The 24599-nt window shown below is 52.1% G+C and overlaps 8 protein-coding genes across 8 annotated transcripts; 4 read left to right on the top strand and 4 right to left on the bottom strand.

Moving 5' to 3' along the window:
- Nucleotides 1-122: 122 nt before the first annotated feature.
- Nucleotides 123-970, top strand: NCU06789 (hypothetical protein). Its single transcript, XM_958537.2, has 2 exons — nucleotides 123-570; nucleotides 664-970. The coding sequence occupies exons 1-2, from the start codon at nucleotides 274-276 to the stop codon at nucleotides 922-924; spliced, it is 558 nt and encodes a 185-aa protein (XP_963630.2). The 5' UTR covers nucleotides 123-273; the 3' UTR covers nucleotides 925-970.
- Nucleotides 555-2865, bottom strand: NCU06790 (hypothetical protein). Its single transcript, XM_958538.3, has 3 exons — nucleotides 2017-2865; nucleotides 1499-1928; nucleotides 555-1436 (listed from the first exon to the last, which is right to left on the bottom strand). The coding sequence occupies exons 1-3, from the start codon at nucleotides 2351-2353 to the stop codon at nucleotides 1358-1360; spliced, it is 846 nt and encodes a 281-aa protein (XP_963631.1). The 5' UTR covers nucleotides 2354-2865; the 3' UTR covers nucleotides 555-1357.
- Nucleotides 2866-3264: 399 nt separating this feature from the next.
- On the top strand, nucleotides 3265-5845 carry NCU06791 (hypothetical protein). The gene is made up of 2 exons (XM_958539.2): nucleotides 3265-3351; nucleotides 3403-5845. The coding sequence occupies exons 1-2, from the start codon at nucleotides 3349-3351 to the stop codon at nucleotides 5353-5355; spliced, it is 1956 nt and encodes a 651-aa protein (XP_963632.2). The 5' UTR covers nucleotides 3265-3348; the 3' UTR covers nucleotides 5356-5845.
- NCU06792 (mannosylphosphate transferase) lies at nucleotides 5454-6943 on the bottom strand (the record flags this gene model as incomplete). Its single annotated transcript, XM_958540.2, has 2 exons — nucleotides 5454-5863; nucleotides 5955-6943. The coding sequence occupies 2 exons, from the start codon at nucleotides 6941-6943 to the stop codon at nucleotides 5812-5814; spliced, it is 1041 nt and encodes a 346-aa protein (XP_963633.1). The 3' UTR covers nucleotides 5454-5811.
- Nucleotides 6944-8597: 1654 nt separating this feature from the next.
- Nucleotides 8598-11067, bottom strand: NCU06793 (hypothetical protein; the record flags this gene model as incomplete). The annotated part of the gene is made up of 2 exons (XM_958541.1): nucleotides 8598-10854; nucleotides 10907-11067. The coding sequence occupies 2 exons, from the start codon at nucleotides 11065-11067 to the stop codon at nucleotides 8598-8600; spliced, it is 2418 nt and encodes an 805-aa protein (XP_963634.1).
- A 2492-nt stretch (nucleotides 11068-13559) lies between these two features.
- On the bottom strand, nucleotides 13560-14251 carry NCU06794 (hypothetical protein; the record flags this gene model as incomplete). Its single annotated transcript, XM_958542.1, has 3 exons — nucleotides 13560-13606; nucleotides 13714-13778; nucleotides 14025-14251. The coding sequence occupies 3 exons, from the start codon at nucleotides 14249-14251 to the stop codon at nucleotides 13560-13562; spliced, it is 339 nt and encodes a 112-aa protein (XP_963635.1).
- A 6182-nt stretch (nucleotides 14252-20433) lies between these two features.
- On the top strand, nucleotides 20434-22163 carry NCU06795 (hypothetical protein). The gene is made up of 2 exons (XM_958543.2): nucleotides 20434-20939; nucleotides 21219-22163. The coding sequence occupies exons 1-2, from the start codon at nucleotides 20811-20813 to the stop codon at nucleotides 21714-21716; spliced, it is 627 nt and encodes a 208-aa protein (XP_963636.1). The 5' UTR covers nucleotides 20434-20810; the 3' UTR covers nucleotides 21717-22163.
- Nucleotides 22164-23672: 1509 nt separating this feature from the next.
- Nucleotides 23673-24035, top strand: NCU06797 (hypothetical protein; the record flags this gene model as incomplete). Its single annotated transcript, XM_958545.1, has 2 exons — nucleotides 23673-23818; nucleotides 23927-24035. 2 exons carry the CDS (start codon nucleotides 23673-23675, stop codon nucleotides 24033-24035), a joined length of 255 nt encoding a protein of 84 aa, XP_963638.1.
- Between the last annotated feature and the right edge of the window lie 564 nt (nucleotides 24036-24599).

Genomic DNA, 24599 nt, shown 5'->3' with positions numbered 1-24599 from the left:
ATGAAACAACTGAACTGATTGATAGTGAGTGACCACTGAGTCACGGGACCACGTGTCTTGCTCATTTAGCGCGCACCAACGCGTCCCCCTTTGCTGTGCGCCTCCATTACATTGTTCTGCATGGGCTTCTTTTCGGCTACAAGTACTCTTTGTTCAGTTGTAATTGTGACAAATTGTTTTATTACTGGCTTGCATGACCACTCAGTTCTAGAACTCAAGGTCGTCTTTATCCATTTTCGTCATTATCGCAAACAAACAAAAAAGCACGGCGCAATGGCACCTACTGAAACCAAGATCCTCAGCGACTACTTGCTCGTCCCCGCGCAGCTGCCTGCAATCATCTCCTTGCAAGAGTTCATTGAGCTTTTTCCGCGGTCCCTTCAGTCTTCGCCTCAGATCAGAAACTTGTATCGCGATCTGCAGACCCAGAGAAATGCCGTCGTTGATTCGGTTGCGGCCGAGATCGAAGCCGAGGCCAAGCGCGGCAAGGCCATGCGCCGGGTCATGATCAAGGCCAAACGGGAGGAGGAGGCCCCAGAGAACGATGACGAAGCCGAAATCGAACGCCTTGTAAGATATGAGAATCGCCTCAGGATTGCTTATTTACAGTGACTAGTGACAGAGCTGACTAATGGCCCTCGTGGCAACTGTCTGGTCTTGTAGCTGTTTGGCTCGACTTCAGATTCACAAACTCCCAAACATAATATTGGTTCCATTCTTCCCGACCTTGAAGGCGCCGTGTCGGAGCTTGAAAGCGAGCTTCAGCTTCTTGGAGAAGAAGAGGCAGCACTTCTGTCGTCCATTCAACAGACAGTGGGTGGCATGAGCGACTTACGCTACGGCCGCTTTGCTAATGGCCAACTCCGTGATCAAGTGCTCGAGGGGCTGGCGAGCTTGCGAGACACTTGTAAATCCAAAAATTAATCATATTGGTGATATCGTGTTGCTTAATCCGAGCCATCATGGTGACCCCGATCTTCAAACCTCCCGCTTGTTCCTGTGCCTTCCCCTTTTTTTTTCCCCTATCGTTTGGAGACATTCGAACGCGTTACCCAACAATCAACAGCCGTCTCCCAACCCAGCCGTCATTCAAAGCCATTCCTTCATCATCCGCGTACTAGACGCTATGATAACTAAATCGACGGTATCTCCTCTGACTCCCTCACGTCGAAAGAGAATCCAAGCAAAGTTTCATGAACTCTGCAACTTGCATGAATTGTGAAACGACGTCCTTGGGCTGTGTAACCACGCCATGGACGGCCATTTCCTTCATATCCGTAAAAAGAGCGACAACGATACGTATAAAGCACATCACTTCAGCGACGAGTTTAGGCAGTCCCAGTTCAGGCACTCCCAACTAAGAACGGCCATCACCGGGAGCGGCGCCACGAGCAGGGTTCGCACGGCGGTTCTGCGCGCCACCCACGCTGCGGTTCCTACAACAAGAGAATGCGTGTTAGAAACCCGCCAAATGACAAAGTGTTGACAGTTTACTCACATCATCGTCCTGCTAAAGAAGGATACAAAGAGCATCATGGCCCACGAGGGGACGATGCTCAAGTAGTGGAGGGCGTAAGCAATGGGGACGGCCAGGTTATACCGGGCAAGGGTACCATCGAAGGGGTGGAGCGCGCCTTCGACGAGTTGAAAGCCGGCGGCCTCCTTGCCCTCCGTGGTTTCCTTATCAAATGTCTCGAGCAGATCGGCCGCCGTGACGGTGGTGAAGTTTAGGCGCTTCCAGTAAACATCGATGGCGGCGGGCGGGGGGAGCATATCGAAGACCCAGAGGGACGAAGCGCCAGCGGACCAGACATTGCAGAGGACAGGCTCCTCTTCACAATCGAGAACGGCTACATGGGGGGAGTTGGGGATAGTCGAGAACTTCTCCACCGTCTCGCCAAAGGCCTTTTCAACGGGTCCGCAGCGGCCTGTGATATGAGGATACTCGTTAGTTCTCCAAACCAGTTGATTTGTTGCCAAAAAAGAATCATCATGCGTGGTAAAGGTTCATCATACCAAAGCACGTCTTGTTGCCGCCAGTAACCAGAACCCACCACTCCTCGGGGGTAGTGGCCTCGGGCTGGACGGGCGCGTACAAGGTATCCTTCCAGTTCGCGAGCGTGAGGCGCTCAATGTGCTTGGGCTCTACTGAGCTGCTGGTGGCAGAGTCGGTGTCGGAAACAATGGGTTTCTGCTGAGGAACCTCGTCGGCCTGGGGAACGGTAGCGCCACCAGCAGTACCCGCGAAGCTTCCGAGGAAGTTTTGAAACTTGGCCTTGTACTGGTCGAGGGGACTTTCGGCAGCTGCCAACAGAGGCAATGCCAGGACGATGGTGGACGTAGAGAAGCGCATTGTGTCTGGACCGTGGAGGAAAACCGTGAAGCTCGACAGGGACCGTTCTTTTACAGAATGTTGGACGGAGAACGGATCGTACAGGAAATTTCACAAGAAAAGAGAATCAGATGTCAAGCTGTCTTTTTGGTGTGAGCCCCAATGATGTGATGTAAGGACACACGTTCTCAACGGAATCTAGCTGAGCAGTGAGGGGCCTAGCCGTGCCTATCAGACGAGAGCCTGGGGTCTCCAGTCTGTAGCTCAATGCGGGCGGGTGGAGTAAGATATTGGTGATCAATTCGGCGGGCAGACAGAACGAGAGAGAAGGGAACGGAGACTTGGGTTTGCTAAAAAAAAACTTGAACTGATAGAGAGTACGGCGCGTTGCAGATGCCAATTGGATGGACACCTAATAATACGAGCACAAAATGGATGCCAACAGGAATTTCCAAGAAGCAACAGGTAAACTCGGGTTTTTTGTGTGTTGACAAAATCGAGCAAGTCGCCGCCGTCGGTCCAGTGTTCTCGGCCCATTCCCAGCATTACGATACAAGCGGGGAACCGTAGCAACAGAGAAGCAGGTGTCAGGGGCCAACTGGGGGAAGCTTCAGCTCGAGACCCTTCAGTTCTGTTCCTCACAGTTCAACCGGCCACCCAACCAGGCTCCTCGGATTCTAGACATAGTGTACCTAGCGAGTGTGAGCATGAGAACCCCACAAACCCCAACCCGAGGATCCTGTCGTGCCTGCCAGATGATGTGAGCCAAGCATTGGCTGCCAAGAGTGCCAAGATTCTTATCAGTATCAATGACAAGGATGAAAGAAGTGAGCACGGTGAGTGGGTACCAAAGCACCAGCCACAGTACAGTAACATCGTTGCGAGCTGTCATTGCTGTGGCTTAATTTCGAGGGGCAGTTACCGTTAGTTTACTGCCGGCACCTTGACGGCCTCGTCTTGAACACTCAATCATACTATTCATTTGTATCGACGGCGCATAACTGTTTACTTCAGATATGGTAATTTCAACTGGCATCCTTCAAATTGCCTCAAGCTAACAATGATACAAGGCGCCCGAGATACCAAATCAAAAGAGGAAACGCGGTCGTCCACCTAACGCGTCCAAGGCTGGAGAAGACGCGTCGGGGCGCGCAGAAGAGACAACAAGGAGGCCGAAGCCAGTAGAGGAAGCGCAAGCGGAAGACGTAGGAGGCGCATCCAATCCGGGGCCAAAGAAACGAGGACGACCTAAGAAGACGCCTCATACTGAACCCCAAGAGGAAGTATCCGCGCCTGCTGTCGTCGAGAAGCAGTCCAAACGAGGCCCTAAAGCTAGAGAGGAAACTATCGCGGAGGAACCGCTCAACCCTAGGAAGAGAGGGCGACCACTCAAGGACCGTGCGGAAGATGTCAGTACCAATGCGCCTGCAGAGGAAACGAGGCCACGGAAACGGAGGAGGCCCACTCCTGCTGCGGAGGAGTCCGTAGAAGATGAGGTCCAACCAGATCCGGAACCAACCAAAAGACCAAGAGGGAGGCCGAGCAAGGACAACGGAAAGGCGACAGCGAAGGGCGTGCGAGGCAGAAAAGAAGTAGCGTCCATCGAGGAGGAACCAGCACAGGAGGGGGACGTCCGCCGAAGTACAAGATCAACCAATCCAAGTCAGCATTCATCCAAGACAACTCAACGCGGCAAGGAGAATAGACGAGATCCATCAGCACACCAGGACAACGGTCGCTCATCACTAGCCGAAGTATCTGCCTCTCAAACTCAGAATCGGATGTCTCCTCCGCAGAGCGAACAGACCACCAAGAGCAGGAAAGGAAAGAAGGTTGCCGAAGCCGAGGGCGCAGATGTTGAGGAGGCGGCGCCGACACGACAACGTCGAAGGGGCCAAACTGTTCCAGAAGCAGAAGATTCCGAACGTCCTGAAGCTGCCCGGAAAAACAAGCGCGGACCAGCACATCGTCCCCCCAATGCTGCCATAAGAGAGAAGGCTGTACCTGCAGCCGCTGCTAAGCAACAGCGGACAGAGAAACGGTCAGCCAAGGACTCCGATACGAATACCCCGGGACAAATAGAAAAGCCGCGACGACGGAAAAGTGTAGAGCCGGACGAGAATGAAAGACCTCCTGCTCAACAACAACAACAACAACCCAAAGAACCAAAGGAAAAGCCCCCGCCTGTCCCCAAATACCGCCACCTCACTTCTCGCACCCGACAGATCCCCCGATCCACCATCGCCTCCAAATGGTCACCGCTCGATCCCCCCTCCATCGCCGCAGTAGACAGCATTATCGCCGACGCCCATCGCCCGATCCTCTTCAGTCTCCGCGAAACCCGCAGCGACTCGAGTCGGCACGCCCATGCCCAAGACATACTGGCCACCTTCGCGTCTCGTCTACACAAGAAGCTGGAGAAGGGCATGCCATTTCCGCCACCTTCCATTCCTTCTGTCTCCAAGCAACCGAGGGATATCAACGGCGAACCAGCAGGCCCAAGTCACGAAGCGGAGTTCGACTTTGAGAAGACCGTCAACGCGATCCAAGCGCTCGAGAGGACGCTCGATCCACTGCTACACTCTGTCGCTCTCCTTAAGCGGGAGAAGGAGAAGGAGGAGCAGGAGTTGGAGCGGGCGTACAGGCGGTTGAGAACGCTGGAAACGAATGCGCGGACGCAATCGAGGGGATGGAGGGAACGCGGAAAGCGGGACCACGTGTTGGCGCCGGGCATGCGGCCTACTGGACCTGGTGCTGCAAGGGATTGGGAGGAGGAAGGGGAGATTGAGTTGGTCAAGCCCATCGAGAAGGACACAAGTGGGAGTGTCTTCAAGGAAATCGAAGGGGACGAGGAGCTCGTCAAGGTGGCGCAGCAGTTGGGAAGCCATATGGAGAGTATGAGAGGGAACTTGGAGCAGATTGAGGGGGTGGTGCCTGCCATGGAGAAGACGAAGGGCGCGTTGCAGGGTGTTTTGCAAAAGTATCTCGATGATAAGCAGTATGACCAGGTTGTGTTTGGGTAAGGCGTTGGCGGAGTTGTACGTCGGTGATGATATCCGGACTAAATGTCCACGAGTCATAGAGGATATTTTTGTGTTTTATGATCAAGCGATCAAGTCATGTAACAACAGCGTTGGACCATTTGTTGGCCATCTATCTGCGTGCCAGCCGCTATTCCTTCAGTCTCGCAAACGAGTTAACAGGCACACATTCTATCGGAAAGCTGACTACAAGATTACGGGTATTATGCTCGTCTAGGGGTATATATGCTCCTGGCGACGATCCCAACGACCAATATCGCATGGAAACTGCGGTTCCTTCCTTCATCCCCCTTCAATCCTCTTATGTTCGATCCCTTTATGTGCCCATTTTATACCACCGGTATTCCAACGCCAGAAATGCAAGGAACAAGACAAAAGAACTCATCTTCCCGACCCGAGGAGGGCTTCTTCCGATGACGAAAGTCATGACGACGTCTTCTACGCCAACTCCGTCTTCACCCACTGTTTCCGCCCATGGTCAAATTGATGTCTGTCACATCAATCGATCGTCAGTAAGTGCCATCTACTTCATCTCCCCCAACCCCAAACGACAATCAGAAGAAGAAGAGGAAATTACTCACCCAGCGAACGACTCCTCCGTCAAACTCTTCACCCCATACTCCTCCTTCAGAATCTCCTCCACATCCCACGGCACCCACGCCTCCACGCCCTCGAACTCCGTCCTCCTCAGTGGCCAAATCTGTCTCGTCCCATAGCCATGATAATTCTTATCACTCCACACCCCTTGTCTTGTCCCCGTCTCTTCGCGATCCTCACTCAAGCCCGTAATGTCCACATACATACCATTCTCCATGTCGATCCACCGCGCATCAATCACATTCATCCCCTCCAACCTCGTCCTCTGCGCCCAGTACGGGTTCACATCCAACAAGTACTTTTTGACAGTGACCTCGCCCTGTTTGCCCAGTCCTTCTTTTTCCTCTTCTTCCGAAAGGGTGTACACGTAATCGAACGTCGTCTGGTTCCAGTCCCGCGCCATCTGCCCCAGCGTGATGTTGCTGACTTGCACGTCGAGATCATAGTCCCACGGCATGATGGCGCCGTTCCAGTACCACCCGAGCAGCGTGCCGTGTGCCAGCCAGGTGGTCAAGGAGCGCGACGAGGTCATGAGCAGGTAGGACCGGATGAGGTGGCGCAGGTGCACGAGGTGGGGGTCGTAAGGGACGGGCGAGGTGAAGAAGCGGGTGTCGTAGTGACTGAGCTCTTCGGTCCAGCCGGGTTCGTGGAAGTATTTGCGTTCGGGGAGGAGAGGGTCGTCGTCGTCTGTGTTGGTGTTGGTCGTGTCATCGGAAGTAGTGGCGGTGGCTGGTTCGGCCTCTTGCGCTTGCGCTGGTGCTGAGAATTGCCTGACTTCGGCTTTGGCTTGGGCTTGGGCTTGGGGCTGAGAGACGGCATCGTTGTTGTTGGCTTTGACGACGGCACCTTCAATTGGGAGGGGGCTGGCAAGTGAGGATAGGACGAAGGTCAAGGCCATGAGGAGGGTCAATAGGCGATCCCTCCATGATGTCGTTGTGGCTTGTCTTCGTGCTGGTGTTAGTGAAGACCACATTTTGACCATTGAATCGCGGCTTTGTGAGAGAACCGTGACGAGATGTCCAGCCCGCGGTGTCAAGCAAAAAAGAAACAATAATGGGTTTTGGTCAGAAGGACAAGAGTGAAGGTTCGCAGATAGATATGAATTAACTTTTTTTTCTTTCCAGTTGCCTTGCGAATGCGCCGGAAGACCGGATGAAAGACGAACTCAAGTCTGACCCATAACTGACGAAGAACAGGAACTTAGGGGGGTTTGACCTCCCCAGCATTCAACGAAAATTCGCAAGCCAGAAAAAAAAATATCAACATGAAATCAACGACTGGTGAACTGCCGACCGAGTTAGTTAGTTAGATAGAGAGAAACAAAGCCACGAGGGCTTGCGTCACCGTGTGAAGGCCGATGCCACGGTAACGAGGGTCGTGAAGCCGGGGGACCCTGTCCATGATTGCGCGGCCTGGGTCCACGGATATAAATGGGAGGCTCGGGAACAACTGACTCGGGTTGTGTCTAGAACCATGGAACCCCTGATGGCCGGATATAAGTGGTAATGTGTCGCGTGTGCATACGTACGCGCGTTTTGTGACTAGCCAAGGTGGATAGGTTCGATGAAAAGGATTCGTAAGTACGAAAGTGGGTAATATCTGTGAAAAAAAATAATATAGTAACTAGGTGCGATTAAGGAGGAACTAAGGATGAACGGCGAAGCTCCAGATCATGTTGTGGACTTTGGGGGACCTTTTGATGCTTGGGTGTATTTAACTGACTGTACAAGTGACTTGGATTGATATATGTCATGATGGCTTTGAGAAAAGAACAGCAAAACAAAGCAAAGGACTTTGGAAAGAACGAGGACAAGAGCTTAGGATTGACGAAACCGAAGCAGTGAACAATCCCATCAGGTGCTAGAACTCGTTCTGGACAATGTCTGATGCTTCACATAGCGCAGTTTCATGACATTTCAGATTCCCTCCAATGCTGATATCGTCTCATTGTGGCTTTGCCTGTCTCCCAGGTACATATGTTGTTGTTCGCTGAGCCACTGTCCAGAGAATCCCTAACCCCTGACTCGTTCTCGGTCCAAATCACCGATGAACGGACATTAACGCACAGGTAAACGTGCACATGCACCCCAACCCGAGCCACTTGATGCCTTTGAAAGATGGCCCGACAACTTCATGACAGCCGGTTCCCGCCTGCCAGTTTCTCACCTACATTACAGAACATTTCATGTCACTTTGCGAGTTGTATGCCGGACGTGCCCTGACATGGTCGTGCTTTTTGCCATCAATCATCCGTTGTCATAGTCAATCACCCTTATTCTTGTACTTGGTCTCATCAAGATTGATGGAATTGTTTTGTTTTGTTCTACTCTTACACTAGATACGCCATCGCGATCAACTTCCCCTGGCACCGCCATTAGATCAAAGCCATTGCTCCAACGGCCAGCACTAACGCCTTGCTCCTTCCTTTCCACTACCCATTTTCTCTTTTTGGAAGCAAACTACCAGACCGAGGGGGGGAGTGGGGGTATCTTTGATCATACATCATTTGTCCATCACATTGATTCCATGAAGCAGAACGAAAGCACGCTCAAAGAAAATACGATTTCCGTAACGCCGCAAAACGAGAAAAAAGGAGAGAATCAGCATGAACCAGTTGCAGGCTACACTCAAAAGATCTTGGAGCCTGGATGAATGTCATCCTCATAAGCACTCGGATCCATCTTGATGATTCCCTGCGACGCTGATCCCTTCAAGTGACCACCACTAGTAGCAGCAGCAAAAGTGGTAAACCGAACCGGGCTAGAGAGCGCATGGTTGTGGCCGCCGCTGGCACCAGGGTGACCGGGAGCAGTATTGTGTTGGCGTTGCTGCTGTTGATGATGATGATGCTGATGCCACTTGTTAGACTCGTCCAACGAATGTCCACCGCGCCTCACTGGGCTCTGGCTCCTAGACTGGATCTGCGCCTGGGTCTGAGTTTGGTTCAGATTCTGTTCTGGAATCGGCGACGGTGGTCCCTGATACTGCGGCGCACCACCAACCCAAATCCCGTCACCCGAAGTCGTAGTATTCCCCGACTCCCTCTGCTGCTGTTGTTCGTCCATCGTTGTCTCACCACCACCACCGTTGCCACCATTGCCACCAGCAGCAACCTCGATCATCCCCTTCTGCACCTCTCTCTCAACTACCGCCCTGAAGAAGCCAACACACTCCCCCAGCTTTCTCTCTTCCGTGTCTCCGGCGCCCAACAGCCCGCACAGCGCCCTCGCTCCAACAAGTTGCTTCGCCACTACCGTATCCGGTTGGCAAAACGTCCTGATGCGCATCGCTCTTGCATCTAGCTTGGCGCCGTCCACGATACCCATGATAGTAGTGGTGTTGGCCGCTGCGGGGCCGTAGAACTTGAAGTCATTGACGTGTAAGCGGACAAGATCGAGTTGGGTTTCGAGGTCGTACCGGAAGGAGACGACACGCGGGCGGCCTTTAGATTGCCATGTGTCCGAGATACGGCGGACTTTGTTATGGTCAAGTAGACCTAGGGAGAGCTGCGTGGTGATGTAAGTGTTTAGGAGAGTAGAGAGGAGGAATTCGAGTTCGCAGTAGAGCAGCGATTGCTCGCGAGGCGTGAGACTGATTTGCAAGGTGCGCGCGGAGTGAGGCTTGTTGGAGTCGTGGGAGGAGCGTTGGTTAATGGCGTTCTCGGGCAGAGGAGCGGAGACAAAGTCTTTGGCCTTTTTGACGAGGTTGTCGAGGAAGCCGGGTTTGCGGGCGGGAACGGCGGTTGATGGTTTCTTGTTTGTGCCGTTCGATGTGGCGGTGTTGAGCTGATTGTTGAGCGGGGCGTCAGAGGGACGAGACGTAGACTCCAACCAGCCGTTTTCGCCGATCAAGGTCTTGGAGGCCATGCGCATGTTGCGGTTGGGGTTGTTGATATTGTGGACTGGGAAAAGGGGAGTCAGGGCTGAGTAGTGGAAGTCATCTGTGCCTGTGGCTCCGTCGGTGCCAGGCCGGTCAGCGCTGCGGTTGGATAATTTGGTGGGAGCGCGAGTGACTTCTGGGCCTTGGCTGTTCTGAACAGGCTCCTCAGAGTTGGCCCAGTTGCTCCAGTTACCGTAGTCTTGAAGGATGCTGAGAGTCTGGGAGTATCCACTATCGTTCTCCTTGTTTTCCTTGACGACGTGAAGGGGACTTATCTGGGAGCGGAAACGAGGGTCAGGAGCCTTCTCTTGATTCTCCTGGGAGTAGACGGAGGACTTGTCTGTGGCCACAATTTGAACAGTCTGGGAAGCCACTCGCGCATCAGGCTCAGGAGAGTAATGGATGACGATGGGTTCACGATGGGCTGTGACCTTGGCGTGAAGACGGGCAATGTCGGTGTCGATGGGAGCAAGAGGGACACGATCTTGACGACGCTTTGAAGGAAAGGGAGAAGCCAAGCGGAAGGCAGCTGCCTCGGCAGCAGTGTTGGCAGCACGTTGTTCCTGCTGATGCTCTTGTCTCTGCCTGCTAGCGGACTGAGGGGACATGCATTGCTGCTGTCTCTGTCTGCTCACAGGCTTGGGGGAATCGTACTGCCGATCCCACGAAACCTGGTGTTGATGGAACTGTCTCTGCTTGCTAGCAGGTTGAGGCGACTGGTAAGAGTCGGAGCCATAGCCAAGCCGGCGTTGCTCGGAGGTCTTCGGTCCCGTACCTCTTCTGACGGGCGAAGGCGAACGCTGTCTGGGAGGCGTAGCAACCACCTCTTGCTGGTGCTTTCTTCTCTTTGCGGGGGAAAGAGATCTGAATCGCTGCTTTAGCGTCTGGTGCTCTTTGGCTTTGGGCTTGGGCGTGGCTGAATCGACAACGTCGGGCTGCTGAACTTCAGTCTGAGGAGCTTGACGACCACGCGATTCTCGTTCTGTGTCGCCATCCTCGGATAAGCTTATGCGGGTTAGCATTGGTAACACAGCCCACATATCGCTGGTTATCTTACACTTTGGCTAACTTCTCCATCTGCGACTCGGTCAAGCTAAGCTGCAAGAAGTGGTGGATGTTCTCGGACGGCTCCCGCGGGGGAGTGGGGGCACGAGCATTCATTGACTTGGACACGGGGATAAAATTGCCACGAATGGCCTTGCTGTCGTGGGCATACATGGTGAGCTCGTTGTTCTGCTGGCAAGAAGCAATGTCGAAAGTTGGTCGAGTGACTGACGGAATATTGGTAGCTGTATCCCGCGGGGGTTGACGCGTCGTGATGGATGATTGCTGCTGCTGAGACGTCTTTGTGTTTTGTTCCGAATGACCACGATGATGCTGATGGTAGGGCTTGTCGGGAAGCTGATCGGGCGTGATGTTTCCTTTTCTTCTCAGCGGAGGGGGATTTGATTTGCCTGAAGAGAGGGAAGTGTTGCTCGCGATAGGGCTAGGTAAAGGGGCAGCAATAACTCCGGGAGTAGGAAGATCGGTGACCCAATCTTGTACTCGGTCCATTGCGTTGCAATGATGCGAAAGCCGCGACAATAGCAAGCAATAGGGTGGGTTGTTTACTGTTCTGGTCTATTCAGACAGGCGGGGTATCTATTGTGATTGTCCGGCCCGGAGCTCGCACGAGAAGCGATTGTGGAAAAAAATGAGTCTGAGGTTCGCAACACGCACGGCCAAGACCATTGGTCAATGGCTGTGTCAGTGGTCAGGCAGAAACTCATGGCGGCCCGTCAGGAGGAAGGAACGGCGTCCCGGACTCGGTCGGTGTGGGGTAACCGTCCGAAGGTTGGACTTGGGAAGAAACCTTGGCCCTTCAATGTCAGAATCTGGTCACCCGGGTGAAGATCGATGGCAATACCTTACGAGTCCCGGTAAGGAGTCCTGACCTGCTCTACTATTATTTGAGCCCCAATAAAGGTTGAACATCACTGGACACGTCATCTACAGTCTGTCAAGCTATGGGACAGGAACATATATGTGTGCCGTCTTTCTGAGTCCATCCAGGTTGTTCTTTAAATCCACGTTCCTGTTTCTTCTTCGGCCGCCATTCACATATGATTCCCATTCTCAAATTTTGAAACCACAAGTTACAGGTTGAAATGCCCATCTAACTTTGAGCGAGTGTCCGTTAGGCGGCTTAACAGATAGCACCTTTTCTGAAGCCCGAGGAGGTTTCTCGCCAGAACATTAAAGCAAAATAGCAAACTGAAAGTGTCATTTTACGTCTAATCCGCCATCTCACCAAATGATCAATATCACAGACTTTCAAGAGCCCGCTATTGGCTTGGTTCTCTAGTGTTATACGTTGCTACGTTACATAGTGGCACCCGGGTATTCGACACTCAGAACGACCTGTCTAAGGTTGTTCCATTATAACCTGGGCTTTGTACGGAGCTATATTGTGACAGCAGGAAAAGACCCTGTGGTTATTATGGTCATTTTATGCTTTAGGAGTATTCGTTCTTACTGAAGACACTCGTGTAAGGTGCAGGGTTCAAGTGACTTGTCATCTCGGGCATGTCGCCTTCACATGCTGACATGGCGTTCCAGAGTACAAATGCTAAAGACATTGTATTGCGGCCGTCCAAATGTTACATATGTTCAACCTGTCATGTTTACAGCTGTTCTTTGGTGGGAATATATCCACCTCAGGTTTTCGTGATCGTCGTTGGTGTATCAACCTTTGGGTGACTTAAGTCATGAACCTCTTAGCAGGAAACTGAAGCGCCGGCGATCCTGATGGGATTTCGGCTCAGGAGAGGGAACGTGCTACTTATTTTCTCCATATAAGAAACTCTGGTGACACTGGGTGCTTCACGAAGTTGGTCTATGCGTGCTTGACCAGTGATCAGCCTGTTTTGTTTCTTCCGATCCTCTCTTGAGAATATCTCCAGCGACTATTCTGTAACCTGGGTTACCTCTATTGATGAAAAGCCATTTCAGTGATTGTTTGAGCAACACGAACAGCAATGTTTTTCCGGCCCCTTCGATAGGCCTCAAGCCAAGAAATGGCGGCGCCCTCAAGCAACACCGAGCTGCTTAGACTGTCACCATAGAAAAAGCTTAGGAAAAGCGTCATTGATTGTGGCAAAGATGCGCAATGTGAAACTCCCATTTCTCATTGCGCTCGCCACGGTTTACAACAAAGGCCCAGGCATCCGGGAAAATCACCTACTCCAACCACGACCGGCCAAACAACATGACTGAAAGCCCTGTTACCAACGATCAAATAACAACGTTTTTTTTCTTTTTTTTTTCTCATGGAAACCTGTGGGTACGTCAAGCATACGACCAACCCTTTCTTCAAGAATGTTCCATTATCCATAGAGTGGTGTATGAAAGACACAAAACACACACAATGTGAGACCGGGTAAGCTTGCCGGAAACATGCACCTTGCTTATTTCATGGTTCCAACGAAATGACAGGGGATTCGAGAAAAAAAAAACCAGAAAACCAAAGGCAAACAATTGAAATGAACGGGGAGGGTAACCAAAAGTCCACGATCACACATGATGACATGGAACTACAGATGCTGCTATCCGAGGGGAAGAAAGTCCTTTTTAGCCCTTTCGGCCGTTACACAAAAGTACGTACCTACCTAGGTACCTACATCTAACCTGCCTTGCTGATTTGCTTGCTATCTATCTGACGTTACCTCTACTTAATCGTTCACGAACGAGCGGGCAGCTAGCAATCGGTTTTCGGTATCTATGCACGATTACATGTACAGTTAGGCAGATGGTAAGACTGTGAACATCGGAGTGAGAGGCGAAGCGAAGACGGATGGGGATGTAGGAACAAGAAAGTCCACTTACTGATTTCTCCATGAGGAGTTGACAATGTGTTCCGTCCAATTCCTGATCTGGTTGATCGGGCAGGGCTAATCCGGCTCGGTATACCGGGGTTTATTACATGGGAATACGTGAATGCACAGAGTGTTGTCGACCATTCTGGGGAGGGTCCAACGTCGACTAACGGACTCGACGGCATGCCTGGCCACGAAACCAGGAGAAGTGTTTGGTTAGTCTAGAGAGATCCTCCAGCATCCACAGTTTCATCGGGGAAAAAAAAAACCGAACTTTGCAGTCCTGCCCTGAACTTACATGGAAAAAAAAATTAAACATACCCTACCGTAAGATATAGGTTGAAGCGGGTGATAGCTTTGTTGTAAGCTCCATTGCTCCGTACGTCCGTACGAGTGATGAACCCAGGAAACTCGGTCGACAACCAAATGTACCTTACCGAACTCAAACCCGTTCCATAAACGAACGAACAGTTTCCGTGAGTATACTCCCCATGATCCTTCACATGTATACCATCTTGATATACTCCCGTGCTCCTCCAAGTACCCATTGTTGATGACGGCAATGTAGTCAAGACAGATGGGCGGATGACTACTGGAGAAGGAAACAAAATCACAGCGGCATTCGGCTCGGCCCGAGAGAAACTTCTCACCTGACCGGGCCAACGGCTTGCCCAAAGTCAACGGTTCTACAGAACAATGTTTCAAGCCCCGTCAGGCAGACAAGGCAGGCAACCGGTGGAATGGCAACTCTTTGTCCCGTAGCCCAAATATCGGGACCGAGACATTTGTTCACCCGTTGATGCCTGTTATCTTGTCCGCGCCCAGCAAGCCACCAGCCACACCAAATACAGCCGCACGCGGCCAGCTTCGAGTCATTGTGACCTCCCCTTGTTTTGGGGGCGTTTGCTACTTCCCGCGTGGCTGGATGTACTCTTTCAATCATAAACTCTCTTGAAAGTTCGGATGTGTGAATGGAAAGGAATAAAGTTGGCCCACGACAGTCCCGTAAAGCGTGTGTGCGCGCCAGATGTCTCTCACTTGAGGCCTATTAGATATCTAGCACAATCACAGGCTCGAACAGAAAGGACACGGCGGTTGAACGCCTCGTGAAAGCCTCGTTGTTGACGAGGCAAACATCAGTGTCTGTCTAGTGTATACTATTTTATAATCCCAGATTCTAAGCATCGATAAGAAATAAAAGGAGAGGCGTTCTCGGTCTGCAATGAGGCGTTCATAAACGCGCGGATCTCCGTTCTTTCTTACCCTCTAACGAAAAGCGAAAGCTGAGAAGGCCAGTCAGTCAGCCAGACTGACTGAAGCAGCCAGCCACAACAGCCCTACAAAAATGTATGATGCCATCCATGCCGGCCGGATTAAGTCAGCGGTTGTCCGTGGTGGTCCCGTCCAAGAATGATCTCGGGAATTCTTGGCACGATTTGTCCTTTGCCTGGAGGCTGACGGTCGGCCCAATGTCGGTAAGGTTGACGAACGTGAGGGTGTATCGTACGATATCATGTGAAAAAGATTAGCCTCATCTCAGTCCCCTACTCTCTGTCATTTTGTCAGTTTGGGCCCAAGGGTCCAAGAGCGTATGTGATGCAACAGAAGTTTCGACTGCTCACCTGTCCTCTTCCGAGGACCCCTATAATGCCAAACCCTACTTCTTAAGGGATCCTGCCCGGTCACGGCACAGTCCGCTGATGGAGGGTGCCAGTTACGACCAAGTGGTGCATAAATCTGTCCACTATATGCAGCATCCGAGAACCGTTCGTCCTCGAAGTTTGGTTCTCATCTGTCCTTTTCCCAGTCCTATCGTCACGGTTACATTCTGGCTCATTTCAAGGGCCCAAGCATACCGACCTCTACGTACGGTGTCTGTTGTAGTGTAAGTGTCCGCAAATGGGTAGTAACTCCAAATGCTACGCCGAGCTCGTAGGTAACAAGCATCACACTGTCGGTGTCATCCGTCTCCTTGTACCAAAGGGAGGGAGAAAAAAAGAAAAAAAAGAAAAAAGAAGCAAGGCTGTCAAATCCAGACCCAATAGGAGCCAGTTAATGAGCCCAATATCGAGCCGTGAGCCGCGAGCCGCACATTGTCGCAGAGCGAACTAGCGATTACCACCGTATTGTGTATTCTGGCCTCTTAGGCAGTCTAGGTATATTGATCATTGGGCACCGAAATTGCAGGATCACCGCGTCGGTCTTGCGTTCCAACGCCCCGCTTCAGCCCAGCAAAAAAAATTGATATTGTGTTGATAACTCATCTCGGGGAAGAAATGAGTGTTGTGGTTGCTGTTCATATTCCACAGCCATGTCAGCATTGCAGTACGCAATGGTGCAAATGCAACCCAAAAAACACATCACGCAGAGGCGCGAAGAAAGAGGATGGTGCGTTAGGCTCGGGGACCTACCAGTGGAACAGTTACCATTCCGAGAGTAGAGCTGGGATCAACAGTAGGTGTGTAGTTCGGATCACGTAGTGTTTTCGTGTGGAGAGCGAAAAGCCAGCCTGCCAGCCTGCTCTGCCTGTCCACCAACAAATATTTTTCATATGCAATCGATACCAAAGACGGGAAAAGGGCTGACTAGGTTGCCAAGGGTGAGCTGGTGGGGAAGGTACATTACAGAAGCGTTACGTCCGCTTGGAAACCGTCCAACATCATTTCGATACGGCGTCAACCGGGCGGTTTTGTAAGACAGGACAGTGCTTATTTCGTATAGCGAGTTGATCGGTAGCCATCCGGATGTCCTTGAAACCATGGGGCTTGACGGACAGGTTCACAAACAAAGCCTAGGTCCATCGTGGTCTGGTTTAGCTGCTTCGCAGGGGTGATGCCTCACCTTGGCTGCCTAGGATAGCGCACACCAATGGCAACTTTCCGGGAGACTTTGTCACTGGTGATCTGCTAGATATGAATTAGTCTGACATGTTGGCAATCTCAAAATCTAATTATCGGCCGGACCGCTCTTACAATCCTGTTGGCCGGTATTGTACTCGAACGCCATCATCCACTGTGCTCGACTGGTCTCACTTTCGGCTTGGTCATCAGCAAAAGAGTCTTTTGCAACTGAGGGATGCCACCTCTTGTCTGGGTTGACCGATTTGATGACGTCCCGAGGAAGCGGCATACACCATATAAGCTTCGTGACATCTTCGAATAGTACGGGGATCTGCCAAGAGGGTTTTTGAAGATTTACCAGGATCGCCAATCAGCATCTGCGTCGCCGGCTAGTAGGTATGTTTACGATTTCGAGGGCTTGCCATGACTTTTAATGTCAAGTCATGATGTTGTATGAAGACCTATCGTTTATTCGGAGCACACTAGGAGAATGTTAGCAGTCACAACTAGTGGACGTCCAGCCTCCCAGGACCATTCACTTGGATGTTCGAAAAGCGAATACGGGAGAAGAGGGCGCGAGCGGCGGTGTCCGTTTAAGTGACCTAGTTATTAATTTCAGGCTGACCGTCAGCCAGGAACCCCTAAATAGAACGTTGGACATCGCCCATCCCCATTGGGAACATGTTTTCACGTTAATAGATGTTCGGGGTCTCCAGACGCCCTCAGACAGGAAATAGTCCGGTTCATGTGATGGTGTCGTTCTGATGCCGGTCTGTGGATTTCTTTGAACTCTCGACTTGCATCCTATACTCTTGAAAGCGAAAGTCTTGTGCCATGATGACGGTCCTATGCTTCTTGACGACACCGGTGTGCATCTTGCCGAGCTTGGCGAGCAATAGAGGTGTGCAAACGGGAGTGTGCATGGCGCTCCGCTACGCTGATATGGGGGTCTGATATCTATTCCCCGTAACATAGTATGAATGAAGGCCCTTTGTGTGTGATGTTTTGCTTGCTTCCGATACACACTTGCTCTGGACCAGAAGACCTTTCGATATCTGAAGAAGCTTGTTACGAATCGGAAAAGCTCCCATCGCCGTCACACTACCTTTGCGTAGTGCGCCGCCACCACCAATGGCCTTCATAGCCCAAGTAGGTTATTCGCAGTTACACGACACACCGTCCTCTTGATCCCATGACGGTGGCTAATATCGTCTTACGGGCACCCTTTCGCTTGGTCGAAAGCCGTCACGGTGATCTTTCGCGGAGATGGCGTTTCTCTTTTCTTCTTTTATCATTTTCTTGGCTCTGCTGGACACTCGCGGCAAGCATGGTTGACTGGCAGATTTGGTACGTCTGTTTGGCTGACACGATGCTGTGTGTCTCAGAAAACATCCATTCATCACCTCCAGAGGGTTGAGTTGCACTCGGAGTGAATCTCCGTGATCATTCCATTCCATCTAGTGTCCTGCAACACTGTGCAGTGCTACATGGGCAGCAGAAGCTCGCCCAGTTGGGTAGTGTCTTGCGATGCAGCAGAAAGCTGATTGGCATGGAACGCTGCTGTTCAGTTGTACCTACGCAGTATTCGGTGTAGGTACCGTACACGTAGGCGCGGCAGGTACATATGTACGGCCCAGAACGACGCACATGTAACCGTTCGGATGTTTCCATTCCTCGGCGAGGGGCGCACTTTGTCGGTTTGCGTGCCCAGTGGTTGATTCCACCCCATGTCCCTACCTACCTTGCATACCGACTCAAATCCGCTCCTAAATCCAGCCTATCGGTCTTAAAGGTACCTAAATTTTCGCCCTAATATGTGAGGATGCACCCAACTCTTGCTTCTATAGAAGCGAATTCGCACTTTGCGGGATGGCTACCGTTTTTGGTCATATTTCAAAGAAGAAACTGGTGTTGAACGAACTCACTGGCAACTGCGTCAGGTACGTACAGTGTGCTACTGCTTTTCCCAATCTTGCATGTACAGGGGTTCGCGCAATTGGGCGGTGCAGTTGGATGCGGATACGGCCGAACGGGCTGACATATTTGCTCAGTCTTGCAGAGCGCCGATCGAGTTGTCTTCGAAACACGGAACATGGTATTTGCGGGTGTCGGCCCTGGAATTCGTGACAAGGTGCTGGCGACCGGGAGGGCGGAGCAGATATTGAAGCTGGCTGATCGCAATACACCCGGGCACATCCGGCTCTCCGGGCTGGCTCCCCTTCACAGGATATGTACGCGGGGCCCGAGTCGTAATGGCTCGGGAAGGCGGGGCAGGGATGACCCCAGCATTGGGCGAGCCTCCCTACTGCGTACAGCACTCAGCCTCTGTGCTGGACCCCGTCAATTCCATGTGAAACGCCGTGAAATAGGCGAATAGGGGCGTGTTGGCCTGTTGTACGCTCTCACTATGTATGTGATGTATTCCAACCGGTACGACATCTGGAGGCATTGGTCTGTGGCTCCTGTCGCTCTGTATCTCGCTACACTCGGACTGACCCGAGGAGCCGCATCCTATGGTGTTGGAGAGCGATGGGATGGCCAAGTTTGGTTTGTCGCGGAATGGTGCCAAGATGATCTAGGCTCGCCGTGTGATTTTTTGCGCGGGCGTCTTCATCGAGCAGAGGTCGAGGTAGCATCGGCATAGATCTGGTGGCTACGATAGCATCTGGGTAGCTTGGCCGATAGTGCTTGCAAGGTCAAGGTATGACCTTGGTAATGGTAGCTAGCGGCTCCCTAGCGAGCCAGCCGCGGTAGCCAACCGAACGATCCAGCGCCCTGCTGTCGTCGCTTGTAGATACTAGATGGGGAGTGATGAGATGATCTGGAAAGCCAAGAGAGGCCCATTTCCAACTGACGGGATGGTTGTACTGGAGGCACGGAGACACTAAACCAAAATGGGAGAGAAGTGCATCATCTTTGATAACCAACCACCAGTCTACCGAGGAAGGAAACTCGCTCACGGGTACAGGTCCATGCAGGTGTCGTCGGGATAGGCGGCGTGGTAGGCACAGGGCACAAGGCAAAGACTGAAGCCTAGTGTACTTACTTGAACCCCCCCCTCCTCCCCCCTTCCCCCCCCCCCCCCTTCCTTTTCAAATATACTAGTATGTAGTGTCGGGTACTGCTGAAGGGATGGATGGGTGGCTGCTGCTACCATGGCTGCTGTCATGGGATGCCACGCAGAAGATGATGGTAAATAAGTAAGTAATGGCCGACCTGATGCTAGCTGAACGGGAGTGAGATTGCTGAAACGGCGCCATCCAAATTGCTGTCGCCAGTCCGTCCGTCACTAATTAGCGTATCTCGATATTATGGGCTTTGCTGGAGTGTCGGTGGCGGACTCGAGAATTGTCGTTCGAGACGCTCTGGATGTTGATGAGAAACGGGTTCTGACCAGTCGGAGTTCGTCTTTGTAAATTAAGCCGCTCACTGCAACAAGTGGAGAGAAGAAAAAGGACGGGACCAGGTTCCGGTTCGGCGCATTGCAAGGACAGGTCGGTACGTACTACTCGTAAGTGGAAGTGCCGATTTTGAAACGGTGACCGGTGCAAGCGGGGATAACCAATAAGAGAGAGTGGGTTTCTGGGCTTGGTGGAAAGAGTGGAGCATCTAGGGCAGGGTTCCTTATCCGATTTGGAAGATGGACACCAATCTAACGAGACAGCTGTGGCTTGACATTCAGAGAGCGTGGCTGACATGGACCAGGCACCAAGGAACTTGAGAACATGTCACGGTCCAATTCACACTCTTCACACTCCAACTCGACCATTCCCATTCCCGACCGAGATCCCGACGCGACGAACTACATACGTGTACTAAGCAATTTCGAGAACGAGATCGACGACAGATCGTTTGTTTCATTGTTCTCAATCTCATTTTGTTGCATTTTCGCTTTTCGACTTCTGCCCCTGCCAATTTGGTGAAAGAACCGCCAATGCTTACAACCGCGACTTGAAGCAGTCCAGTTACAAAGGTACAGCTGACTGCCCTGCCACTGTTTTTATCTCGAGACAGTCACGACTAGGTACTGACTTGCCAACATGCCACATGCTGGCAAGACATCACTAATGAGCCAGCTCGAGATGCCCTGGATTCCGACTGGTCCAATCATCCGGCTGGCACAAATGAGGAGAAAAGCAAAGCGAGACAGCCACTGGGATGGATTAGACTCCCATGCTAAATCATAGGCGCAAGAAGAAGAAGCCGCGCTCAATCGACACCACCACCGCCATGACCATTGGCATCATCAGTTCATCACTGCTACAGCATGGCAACCACCACGGGCACCACCACTATTTGCGCCGCCACCGCCACAAAGCCAATATTATACTCGCAATACGCAAACAACGGTGTCATAAGCATCCAAGTTGGTGTCCCGAGGCGTGTGGATGTGCGGGTGTGTGGGTGTTTGACACCACGCTTCGGCCGGATCTCTTCCGAACATGACTCCGGAAGAGAAGATGGGCGGGCGGATGACGGAGCGGGTGACAAACCAACGTCCACTACACACTGCTCCAAAAATGAATACTGTTGGCGTTTTTTTTCTTCGGGACGAGTGGAGCCCGAAAGAGGAGGCGGTCTGTCTGCCCAACTGCCACCGTTTCATTCCCATTGCTCACTTTTTTCGTACCGAATCCCACACCACAACCTGACACCTCGGTTGAAGCTACCGTAGCATGGAGCCAAGCCTCAGGTCGCCGAGCAGAAAGGCCCTCCACCCTCACCACCTGGTTCCCCTGTGCTTTCAAGCGCTAGGTACCAGGGCTTGAAAGGCTCCAAGGGCTTCATCACCGGATGCCGGCCGAGTGGAGAGCTCCCCACATGCCATCTCCATTCCATTTTCCCTCATCTTGACACTACCGGTGGACTTTGGGCTCCATTTATTGGATCAGCATTCCCTGCTGATTCGCTAGGCTCTGTTGTGACGAAACTTTTCCCAATGGGCCCGGTCCTGGGAGAGCCTGGGAGCCTGGATCCTGAGCCAGATCCTAGCCGGGGTCCTAGAAATCGAACTTGCGAGTCGAGTCAACAACAACGTCGTCCTCGTCCCCCATCATCTTCCGCTGGAGCGGGTGCCGACGGGCTTGGCCCATACAGATCGCAGGAATCATGTAGCGCTGATCCGGAATTCTGCATCGACCCGGTAGGACAATATATCACATTACGGAAGTAGCTGCCATGTTCAAAGCAGTGCCACATGACAAGTCCTCCCTCGCCGGCTTTTTCTACGCCCTCGGTGGCGGAAGTGGAACTGGAATCAGGCCTCAGAAACATATTGAATACGGGAACCCGGTACCGTTGATCATCCTGCGAACTCGGAATCCGGAGAGGGGCAACATAACATGATGGGTTGGATGGTTGTCTGCTTTGGATTCGCTTGGCAAGGCGGCATCCCGGTGGAATGGGCGCTATCAGACGCCACGCATTCTTTTGATTCTTTGGCTGCAACTGCTGTTTTCCAGTTCCACGGGTAGCCGAGCCCGATGCCTTCTTCGAGGCAAAGCAGTGACTAGGGAGGAGACGCGGTACACGTAAATGTCGAGGCTCACACCGTCATCACGGATTATCAGGGTCCAGAAATTCCACCCAGACTGCGCTCTAGCGAATTACCGAATACTGCTTGCCTGTCACGGCTTGCATGATCCTACATTACGTGTAGCTGCCTGCTGCTGCGAACACTGCATGCCAATTCCATCCAAAACCTGGAACAGATGTTCATAGTACGGTGAGACGAGGAGGCTTGAGCTTGCACAGGTTCTTACGCAGCCTACGTAGCCGGCAACTCGGGCATGAATGGCTCAGACAGCCAAGAGATACCGAGCCTTTTGAACCATCTCGGGTCACTAGCATCGCGGTGCCTATTCTTGTACACTGCCGAGACTATGAACGTGCTCATAGAAATTGGAACTTCCCGCACCATTATTTCTTGCTGACTGAACTGCGCTAGCGGTTCATCAAGCAAGGAGCATCGGCGACGATCTCTCAAACCCCTTGCTCCAAAGCCCACTTGTCGTCCACGGTTCATCTCAGCCCCTAGCTCCCTCCATGTCGGCCTCCGCCATTCGCGCTAACGGGACAGGCCCGTGAGGCCCGTAGCGGACCCCCCCTGGTAAGGAGCGCGCAACAATTGCGGACACTTGCGCACAGACTGCGGCAAGACGTAAGCCAACGGTTCGACGGCCTTGCTGACCTTTCCCCGTTGCTACCCCCGTGCCCGTGGTATGCATGGCGTAACGGCGGGTTGCGGCTTCAACCATGATTGGGCGGCTAGCCCATCCACTGGGGCCGCTGCCATCCAAGCGCACGGCGTCTGATGTGCTGAGATCCGATGTACCATTGCTTGTCACTGCCCGCCAGCGTGTGTCCCTCCGCAGCACACAGTACTTTCTACATATTCTACGCGGTAGGTAAACATCACCAGCCGGGACTCAGCAGGTTGAGCCGAATGGTCACGATTCGACGCGCCGGTTTTAGGTTCGTGATCCGAGGCTGACAAACTCCAACGCGGGGCCCGGTACCTATCATAAATCTGAAGAAAAGCGACCAAACGGCAGTGCTTCTCCATGAGTCCATACATACCTCTCTCGGGGCCTCATCCGGTGCGAGGAATCAACAGCATGATAGGCACATGTATCCGTTCTACCAGCATCCACTTTGGCGGTCCCAACCCCGCCTACACCTCCTCGGTCGGAAAAAAAACATGGACTACGCCCCGTTGCCGGCCCGTTTTCCTGCCTGTGCTCGGGGATATGGCACTTCAGACAAATCCGAAAAATGAGACGAACTCCCTGAAATAGCGTAACACCGAGCCAGTGATATTGTGGCAAACAAGGCGTGAGTAGTGAGAGACTGACCTAAAGGGCCCTGAATGTACATCCCGCCGTCAAGGGATTGTATTGGATCTGTTGCTCAAATTCGAACAAGAATGCGGACGGTCAAGCCAACATGAACCAAAATTACTGCCCCGTACTGTAATTCTCCAAACAGCCACAAGGGCGGTTCATGTTAAGGCACGGCACTGCATTGTATTCGTCTTCACGATTCACTTTTTCCTTTCTTATTGGTTTCTTTGGCATGGTAATATTCCGTATGGACGATTGGCCATGGAAGCAAGGAAACCGGGGGCAAAATGGGCATACCAGGTCCGGGGTTCGTTGTCAGCGAGGCCCCTGGGTTCCTTAATCAAGATCCCAAAAGCCCACCGAACGGCTCTGCGTTGAAGACACACAGGGCAAAGAACAAAGAACGAGAAAAAGAAGATCTCACTGGTGGAACGTATCCTTGTGGCTTCATCTGATGTCCCTGGTCATCTACAGATGCAGGGGGTTCTTACGAGCGAGCAAAAGCCATGGACGGACTCAGGATACAAACCAGGACAAACAGTCTGGCAGTGACGCAGCACAATGACAACAAGAACAGGGGCCCCCAAGCATGCTTCGACGGTACGGTTACCCCATTACCGCTCCTCAGACATTTGCAAGCAATGGCATAAAGTATTGTTGCTGGCATTTCCTGGTGTTTCGGTGCATCAAGTTGCGCCGAATACGGACTGCGCATGGGTTCAAACCTTCAGCTTTCCTCAACAAACACTCCCTGGGGCATATTACATATCACTTTCATGACCCCTTTTTTTCATTTTCATTTCTGGCGTAGCAAGCTTACCACAAGTACCATTAGCTTTCGTTTCCGTTCTTCTCGGCGGTAGCTGTGCTGCTTAGCGCATACTATGTATGGGCTAGAGACTGGACAAGTTGGGTACGAGGGATACGATCGCTTCAACGCAACGCTAGACCGCATAAAGTAGCTTCACTTTCATGCTGTATGAAAGCCTGTACCCCCTCAGCCCTTTTCTTTGTATACTTGTATACCTATCAAGCTCACCGTTGCTACGCTACTCAGGCCTGCTTTTGCACCTCCTGTCCTTCTTCTAGTGACTTTCGGTTAGCCAATTTTCAGAGCTGCTTTCGCCCTGCGTGTTCTATGTATTGTTTCAGCTGCCCTGCGTCCACACCTTACTTCCAGCAGCCATTTCACATCTGTAGATGCAAGGCGTTGG

Source organism: Neurospora crassa, linkage group II (genome assembly GCF_000182925.2).
Source record: "Neurospora crassa OR74A linkage group II, whole genome shotgun sequence".
Classification (NCBI taxonomy): Eukaryota; Fungi; Ascomycota; class Sordariomycetes; order Sordariales; family Sordariaceae; genus Neurospora; species Neurospora crassa.
This window is presented reverse-complemented; position numbering and strand designations above follow the sequence as displayed.